Here is a 10,041-nt window from a genome sequence, read left to right on the forward strand (position 1 = left end):
ATACAATTTTAAAATATAAAACTGTAATTTTTGTATTACCGCTGAGATTCATAATTTCTAATCTAAATGGCCTCACTAAGCTAAATTCTCTAATCCAGGAGTGTGCAGTCCTGGCTACAGTGAGCCTAACCTGGGGAAGTTTGTTAAGACCAACACGCAGAGTGGATATTCCGAATGAATTGATCTGGAGGACCACCTGGGTATCAGATTTTTTAATGCTTTTCTAAGTGATTCTAGGTTAGTGTTTGTTAAAAACAATTGAGTTGTTTTCTCCAGAACTACTGACATACAGTTAGTTACTACTTTTATCTTCCTCAAATGTCAAGTTTACTCTCTTCAGTATCAATTTTAAACTTTTGGCTAGCTCTCCAAATCGAGTCATCTGCTTCTGTTTTCTGACATTATGGTTTAGTGGTAAAGGTAATGGCCCAGCCTCAGGCAACCTAGGTTCAAATCCTCGCTGCGCCAGTTATCTTCTACTTAACTTGCAGAAAGTCACAAAATGCTTTTCATCTGTGAAATGGGATTAATAACACAAACTATGCCTAAGTTTATTCTAAGAATTATGAAATCACTTAAATGTAACTACTAAAGTATTTAAAAATGTTAGCTATTATTATTAGTTGACCAATTTTATTTCTTACTACTTTCCAAAATCAATTTTCTTAAGGTAAAGTCTTGTCTTCAAATTATATGGTAATTTTCATTCTGTGTTTTAGCATAAACTGTATTTACAGGCTGGAATCACTCCCCATGTATTCAGTCATTTCAATGTGTTTCCAAGTGTCAAGCATTTCTTTGCAAGGCTTAGACACTGCTCCCTTTCTTCCAGGATCCAATTTCAACTTAGAGTAATACAACAGAAGTCTCTTATAAAACATAACAAAGCAAACAAACAGAAAACCAAACTGACAACTGTCAAGACAATTTACACTCACAGTAACATTTAAGGTAAGGTAGAAGAAGTGACTTGATGGCACATAACAGAAACAACAACAGAACAGCTTCATAGGTGTTTCAAGGCTATAAAAGTTTTTAGAAGCTGACTGCCACACCCTTCTCCTGTGAACAGACAAGTAGGTTCAAACTACTAATCTGTTAATTAGCAGATGATTGCTTTAACAACAATAACCACCAAGGCACTAGAATTCTTCTATATTGTTTGGTTTCATCTACTATGATTCAACTATCAACTATGATTCATAGTAACCCTACTGTCTAAGTAAGAGAAAACAACACATAAGGGCAAAGGGCCAAGAATGTCTCTCTGAAAGGACAAGAGGGAGTTAAAATAGCACAGCTCCTCACTGCTCCAGAGCATCAAGCAGATAAAGAGCCCAAAGCCCAGCCCCATGGCGCCTCTAGAGTCACAGCTGCAGCAAGAGATTTGTTTATTCACTGGTGACTCACAGTTATGGTACCAACAATGAGGTTTATTAGGAAAGAAAGTTGGAGAGTTGGAAAGGCAAAGAATGCCAATGCAAATGCAAGTTTTAGCCCAACAGTCCCAAGCCTTAATTAGTTCAGACTCCGGTTTCAGCAGTCATATCCAAATCATCCAGCAAGGATTATCTCAGAGTAGTCAGCTTCTCATTCAAGCATTCGCAAGAACAGCAAAACCTTTAACTGAGGCCAGCACAAATGCAAAAAAAGCCTCAGGTCACACCTTGCCACAGTTTCTCCACAGCAATTTCACAGTCTCTCCACCATCATCACGAAGGTCTCACCCCCATGGTCTCACTCTCAACAGGGTTTAGTCTCCAGTCTCCCTCAAGTCTTGTTGCCACAAGTCTTGCCACACAGTGTGGGAAGCACTCTTTCTCTTATCCTCATCCCACAGCTATTGATTTACAATACCATGCTGACTGACCATGTTTCTGCCATTAAGGTAGCTGGGAACTAGAAGGAGATAACTGTAATAACTTTAAAAAGCCACCTTTTAGGCTAACACCACACCAATGAATAAAAGATCTGAACCTTGGTCTATCCTATGCCATCCTCATAATCTATCATGATCAAGGCCATTGTAGCAGTTAATGTGTCAATCCATCTCATTGAGGAGCTTTCTCTCTTTCACTGACCTCTCTACCTTTCTCAGCAGATGTCTCTCCCTCTCTCTTTCTCTCTGTCTCTCTGTAAGAACTGGTTACTCCTAGGAAATATGCCCAAAATACGCAAGATAGTTTAATCATCCTTTCTTCAAAAGTGCACTCTGGTTGCACTTTCTCCAAGACATATTTATTTGTTCCTTTGACAGTCTGTGACATATTCAGTACTATTCACCAACACAACAAAGATTTCATCTTTCTTGGAGCCATAATCTACAATGTTGGTAACAGTAGTCAAACACCAAAATACATATTGCAGTGTGAAAATTTGCTCTCAAGGACCTCTCCAAAGTATTAAAGAGAAATGATGTCAGTTTAAAGTTCACCTGATTCAAGTCATGATCTTTTCAATTACTTGCTATGCATCTGTAAGTTGAACAATAAATAAGGAGGTCAAAAGAGAAATCTAGGACTTTGAGTTGTAGTGTTGGATAAGAGTACTGAGTATCTCATAGATTGCTAAAAGGACAAGCAAATATGTCTTGGATCAGGTGTATACAAAGTGCTCTTTAGAAGCAAGGACAGTGAAACTTCATCTCACATATTTTGGGCATATTGTTAAGACATACCAGTACATTGAAAAGATATGATACTTAAAAGGCAGAGGGTCAGCAAAAGAAAGGAGGATCTCCCACAAGCTAGATGGACACAGTGACTGTAACCAATGGAGTTGACAATAACAGAGATGATAAAGATGGTGCACAATAGGGCAGGGTTTGGATCCACTGTTCATAGGGTCATTACAGTTTCCGTTGACTCCATGACACCTAACAACCAGAACATCAATAGCCATGAACCTTCACTTATCATTCCCCTTTAAAAAATTCCTCTGGTCACAGAGCAGATATAAAGCTGGGAGTTAAGGGCATTAGCTCTGATTCTAAATCTTAGCTCTGCAACTGCAATCTGAGTCACTTCTTGAATCTGCAGTTACACGGTTAAGATCCTTGTGAGGGTAAGGTGGTTTAAATCACAAGAAAGATCAGAACAGCATATCAGAAACACCTCAAAAATGATAGCTCTTTCAAGAGACTTTTTTATTTTATCAGTTATTCTTGTCTGCACAATAAGATTGAAGACTTCTTGAAGCAGGAGTAATAAACTTAAAGATGAGATCTATGCTTCATAATACCATTAAAAATCCTCTAAATTACAACCTAGTAGCAACCGTCTCTATTAGGTGATCTATGAGCACACCATTAATATTCTTTATAACTTAAGAATATTATTTATAAAAATACTCTAGGAAAATATTTTTTAAGAACAGTAAAAAATATTCTACAAAACCAGGAATGAACTAGAATAAAACATAGGTTACAGAATTTGTTTTAAATGTTTGAGAACAAGTTCCTACCAGGTGAATCTTCTAAAAGGCCAATTCCAATGGCATGTTTTTGTACTTCCAAATATCTTTATCTTTTTCTCATTTTCTAAAAATAACAAAATTTACATTTAACATAATCCATGACTTGACTTTTTTATACCTTTTCAATCTTATCTCTCTCATTTACCCCTTCATAAACCCTACTCTTGCAGAGAAGTTAAATAATTTCCTCTTGCTCATATATGCCTTCTGTTTTTAAACTTCACAATATCTTTAATGTTTTATTTGATAATATTTAAAAGAACAAAGATATTAAATTTTGTCATAAGGAACAAAGAATATAAGAATAAGAATTCAAATATTAAGGATTAAGTTAAGTTCCCCTTATGAGCATTCAATTTTTTTCTCTTGTTATTACCACAAAGCTACCAAAAAAAAATTTAAACATCTTTTCCCCAAATTATATCACCTTCACAATGTCAAAATCCCATACGATCATTTGTTAAAAACTAGGAACCTCCGGTAGTAGAGTGGATGAGGAGTTTTACTGCTTATTCAATGGCAGACAATTCAAATTTACCAGCTGCTCTATGGAAGAAAAACGGGTAATCTCCTCTCATGTGACTTGAAGCCTCTAAAAACCCTCTAGACTATCAGCTATGAGTAGGTTCCAACTCAACAACAAATGAGTTAATTTTAGATATGAAATTAGAACCATGGTCTTCAAACAGTGTACAGACTTGATGGTGTTCAAGAGATAAAATACTGGCAAAAAATATTAGAACTTCTATTTTACATGAATTCTTTACAGTTTCAATTTCAAATTTCTTTTACAGTCCATGTAATTTACAGAATTATTAGACTAAGAGTAGTAGTTTTTGCCAGGTACTAGTGGTATATTAGTTCTGACTCATAATGACCCCTTATAAAGGAGAATGAAATAATCCCTGATCCTGTACAATCCTCACAATCACCACCATGTTTGAGACTATTATTACAGCCACTGTGTCAATCTATCTTGTTGAGGACCCTTACCTCCTCCTTTTGACTGACTCTGTACTTTGCAAGCAAGTTAGACAACTTCCTCCAGGGACTAGTCACTCTAGTTAGCATGTCCCAAGGTAAAACACTGCCATCCTTGTTTCCAAGAATTATGCTGGCAGTATATTTTCCAAGGCAGACTTTTTTGTTCTTCAGGCAGTCAATATTCTCCTCCAACACTATAATTCAATGTTATCAACTATCATTGTTATTGTTGTTGTTAGGTGCAGTCTAATTATAGATAACTCATAGTGACTCTATGAATGAAAGACTTAAACAGTTCTTGCATAACTTTCATTGTTTCTCCACATTCATAGAGTTTCCAGAGGCAAACTATTTTGGAAGTGGATGCCATTCCTGCTTCCAAGCTTGTTTTAATCTGGGAGTTTCATCAAACACTCTTCAGCATGGGTAACCATTATCGCATTTGATAAATCAGTGTCTCAGTGTTTAGCATCACAACAATGATGAGTTACCTCTGTACAACAAATGGACAGACCAGTGCTATACCACTTAGAAGAATGTTTGATCAAAATCAATTAAAACTAAGCTTGAGGACCACAAATTAAAATCATCCACCTTTGGCTTGGTAGCATCACTTTCTATCCACTAGGCCAATAGAGCTCTCTCTACGTAGCAATGTTATTATTTACCCATATTTACTGGCTGGCATTTATAATCACATGTGGTGACTACAAATAGAAGGGCTCAGGACAGGCACTACTTAGTCCTCAAGGTAACATATTTGCTTTTTAACACTTATTTAAAGAGGTTTTTTGCAGCAGATGTAGTGATATGTCATTCAATTTATTTACTGTTGTTTCCATGGATGCTGATAAATTGATAAGATAGATAGATAGATATACATATATAAAAATAATTTTTAATGTTACTTACTAATAAATATATTGCGGTACTTAGTAAAAGCTGTTTACTTATCATACCATTTGTGTGTGTGTTCTCAAGTCAGAACTAGCTCATAGCTGACCCAACAATGGTTTTTCAGTAGTTAATTACATAGAGGAGATTCTCCCTCTTTTTCCAGCAGAGCAAGTGGTGCATTCGAACTACCTGCCTTTGGGATGGGAGTGCAGCTCCTTACACTTATCCCTTCTCTCTCGGACCTGCAATAATATGCTTTGGATATTGAAAGAAAAGGAAAAAAGTACTTCTGCATATAAATAATTATTCCTAAAAAATTCTTTGGAAGACTAAACTTACATTTCACAGAAGAAAGTGAAGCAAATAAGAAGAGACAAAGACTATAAGAGGTTTATTCCCTGAACTGGACTAGCCAATGCTGTTCTTAGGAAACTATGTCACAACTCATTTAAATAACTAAACAAAGCTTTCTCATATCAGACAACAACTGTGCTTCACATAATTTTTCTTAAGTTTTATACATTACATGGTATAATTATCTTAACCTCACTGCCATCAAGTTCATTCTGACTCACATCAACCCTCCACCAGGTTTCAAGGTATCACAATGGGAAGAGACTGCTTACCCTTCTCCCTTGGGGAAGAGGGTGGATTCAAACCATCAGAGGCATGCAGTCCTTGGTTTAGTAACGTAACAACAGAGTTCCCCAATACTTACCATCTTGTTGACTGCCTTTAAGTCAATCATGACTCAAAACAACCCTATGAACAAAAGGCCTGAAGCCCCTCTTCAACTACTGACATTTATTAAAGTTCATAGAGTTTCCGGAGGCATGTTATTTAGGAAATAGATGCCACTCCCATCTCTATTACTGGCTTTTTAATAACTATACTATTTTTGTAATAAAACAGATTCATCCTAGAGAGAGTTAAACCAGGCTGCTCCTTGGAGGCAAGGATTCTGGGGCTTCGCCTGACATACTTTGGACATGCTGTAAGGAGAGACAGGTCCTTGGAGAGGGACATCATGCTTGGGAGGGTGGAAGGACAGCGCAGGAGGGGAAGACCCTCTATGAGGTGGATTGATTCAGTGACTGGGGTAATCGGGATGGGTGTGTCAGAGGCAATGCGATTGGCACAGGATAGAGCAGGGTTTAGGGCTGTTGTACATAGGGTCACTATGAGTCGCAAATGACTCGACGGCACATAACAACAACAACAACAAATGTGAGTAAAAGTTTCTTATAGTTATGTATTTTCGTTAATACCAGAGTCTAATATAAATCCTCTTTAGGATAGAAAGAGGTCTGGTGGCATGGTGGTGAAGCATTTAGCTGCTAACTTGACAGTCCAAATCCGCCAGCAGCTCCTCAGGAGAAAACTGTACCCACTTCAGTAAAGATTTTCAGCCTTGCAAACATAATGGGAAAATTTTACTCTATTCTAGAGTCACTAAGAATTGGAATCAACTTAAAAACAACAAGTATAGGATATAAAATGGGTTTATACATAAAAATACATTTACAGGTCATAACTAAATCCCTAGAGTTTTTCTTTCCTATAATGTAAATTATGTTTGGAAAGTCCAAACAAGGCAAAATCTCTAAACCATGATGTAGATTCTGAGTTTATAGAAGAGAACACTATTGGAATTTCTGTAAGACTGTAAAAAAATATGCAGATCAAACTTGCCAAACAATCCCTCTGAGGACGTAAGGAATGATTAGAGATGTATCATTACAGATCTGGAAGCAGGAGTGGCATCCACTTCCTAAATAACATGCCTCCAGAAATTCTATGAACTTAGACAAATGTCGATAGTTGTAAAGGGGCTTGTTCATAGGGTCACTATGAGTCATGCTCAACTCAAAGGCAATGAACAATTACCGATGGCTTGCTCTCTCTCTCTTTCAAAAGATGGATAAACTCAATTTACTGAGAAAATGGGAAAGAAGGACAAAAAGGTGTTAATCTTCCTTTGGAACTAAGGAAATTATGTCCAGTGAAACTAAAAGAGTATGTTGCTGTTTATTACCGTCGAGTCCAGCACGACCTTAAGCGTTTCTTTAACTATCAACATTTCTCCAAGTTCATAGAGTTTCCAGAGGTATGTGGTCTAGAAGAATAGAGTCAAAGAAATTATGAAGCTATGTGCAAAAAAGTCAGAGTACAGAGAGGAGATCCTCACAAGTTTTAAGTCATTTATCAAAGCACCTGTTACCCTCAAAGAAGCAATGAAACTACTATAACCTCAACAGGTATCAAGGAAAGAGCAATAGATAACTTGACCTTTGACTCAGGAAGAATCTGAGGACAGGGTAATGGCAGACATCTCATGCCTTCAATATGCACACTAAGCTTCCAAAGACAGATGTATGGTCTACACACACACACACACACACACACACACACACACTTTACTTACTACACTCTGACTTCCATTTTTCCCAAGCTCTTCCTCTGAAATCTTGCTCAAATTATCCAGATAGTGGTCTGATATAGTATGGCACAAATCTTCAAAAGAATAATCCTTTTCTTGGCAGAGTTTTATTTCATCCAAGAGTTTGGATAACTCTCCAGTCACAGTTTCACCTGTGAGAAGAAAACAAGGTTTTTCCAAGGGGTTAAGGTCACTAAAAAAGATGGTAAAAAAGTGAATGTTACATAGTAAAAAATATAACTAGTATGAAGATAGAAATAAAAATGTGGCAAACAAGAGGAACCAGTCACCTGAAGGCAAGCTACTCAAAGGTAACCAGAACAAGTCATATGAAATGGCAAAACAGAAAGCTCCAAGGTTTCCATATTGGATTCTTCCCTCTTTTCAAAATAGAAATAAATTTTGAAGGGTTGCATTTGAGTAGCAAAAATAAGTATCTAGAATTGTAATTCCAAAAACTTTAGATATTTTAGAATTTATACTTTTTTTCATTAGCAGAATTCATTCAACAATTCATTTATAATTAAAAAAATTAAAATAAAGCAGAGGGTCTACTTCCTAAATTCAATAAAGTTAAAAGTAGTAAAATTTATTGAAGCAATTATATAAGAAATTATAAAACAGAATTTTGATAGATGATACATATCCCGAATCTAATGACAGTATACAGGAGAAGAAACAACAAAATAAGAAGAATGATCTGTCAAAATATGAATATTCTATAGATTGCATCTAATATGCATTTTCCTAAGGCCTCAGAATAATACTTTGGACCTATAATTTATTCTGAAATATGTTCCATCAGTTATAATCCAGATCGTAATATTTTGACTTTGTAATTAAAAAATATGTTTTAGGGAAATAAAATCTACTGTGAAATATCGACTTGAACAGAAACCTGATTTCAGGGATTGCTCTGTTTTGTTCATTGCTATATTCCAAGGGTCAGAATGAAGCAGACCACTAACTTTACCCAGAGTGTATCTGGGCCAGTAATAGTGTAAAAAAACAGCAGGATCTCAGTGACCGTCGACTGAATGAATGCATTAAATATAAAGTACACACGCTAACCTTTTTGTACATGTTGTTGTTGTTGTTGTTGTTAAGTGTGGTTGAGTCCCGAGCGACTCATAGCGACCCTATGAACAAAAGTCCTGGACACCTGTATAACTTTCGTCCTTTCTCCAGGTTCACAGGGTTTCCGGAGGCAAGCTATTATGGAAGTGGATGCCACTCCTGCTCCCCAGCTTGTTTTAATTGGGGAGCTCCACCAAACACTGTCCACCATTGGTAACCATCCTCACATCTGACACATCAGTGTCGCAGTGTTCGGCTTCACAGCAACCATGTGTTACCTCTGTACAGCAAGTGGAAAGACCAGGGTTACATGACTTAGAAGAATGTTTCACCAAAAACAATTAAAGGCAGGCCTGAGGGAAGCAAAGTAGAGTCATCCTCCTTTGGCTTGGGAGCATGGCTTTCTGTCCAAGGACAAAATTAAACACAAAGTTCTTGCTACCTTGTCAAGGGCTTTATAATTTGCTACTCACTTTTGATCTTTGGGGAAGGAGACTCTACAGGAGATGAAATGAGTGTTTCCTGGGTTGCATCTTCCTGGACAGGGTCTTCAAAGACTGGTGGTGCTCTGCTTACGCCATCTAAGTATTCTGTGTATATATATATATATATATTTGAAATTATACAATTTCATGTATTAATTTTAAAAACTGTAACTTATGTTTTACTTCTAGTAGTCCTTTTTACCACTTATTTTTTATACCTAAATATGTCAATTTTAAAATACGCCAAGCTATTAACAGCTTAATGAGATAGTAATTTAAAGTTTTTAATTAAAGTTGTGATTGTCATTGTTAATAATTTGGAAGAGACAGATGTATTTTTTTTCTAAAAACTAAATAAATTACATGCTTAAAAACAAATTTATCTTCTAAAATATCTACTTACTTAAATATTTTCTACTCGAAGATGAAAAACTCTCTACATATTTTCAAAATTCTATTCAAAAATGACTTATCTAAAATATGGTTATCAAACTCAGATGACTGCAACAACCAATCAAGTAACACAGAAAATAAATCATTTTATTCTATAATGGTGTTGCAAAATTAAACATAATTTCACACTATATCTTATTTCCAAAAAGATACTCTGTTCTTATCATGATTCCTGAAATAATGTCCTATGTTCAGCCTATTTTTATTTTTCTAATTTTGATATAGTCATAA

General features: G+C 36.0%; 1 protein-coding gene across 2 annotated transcripts in view; it reads right to left on the reverse strand.

Annotated features, from left to right (window-relative positions):
- Positions 1–10,041, reverse strand: part of ANKS1B (ankyrin repeat and sterile alpha motif domain containing 1B) — a 1,992,519-nt gene that overhangs the window by 1,630,772 nt on the left and 351,706 nt on the right. For both annotated transcript variants that reach the window (XM_006888510.1, XM_006888509.1), the window contains exons 7-8: positions 9,346–9,462; positions 7,781–7,947 (exon numbers count right to left, since the gene is read on the reverse strand). In XM_006888510.1, the coding sequence (XP_006888572.1) occupies positions 7,781–7,947; positions 9,346–9,462 (284 nt within the window). The remainder of the gene's footprint in view (positions 1–7,780; positions 7,948–9,345; positions 9,463–10,041) is intronic.

Source organism: Elephantulus edwardii, unplaced genomic scaffold, assembly GCF_000299155.1.
Source record: "Elephantulus edwardii isolate Elephantulus edwardi_28Jun2011 unplaced genomic scaffold, EleEdw1.0 scaffold00068, whole genome shotgun sequence".
NCBI lineage: Eukaryota > Metazoa > Chordata > Mammalia > Macroscelidea > Macroscelididae > Elephantulus > Elephantulus edwardii.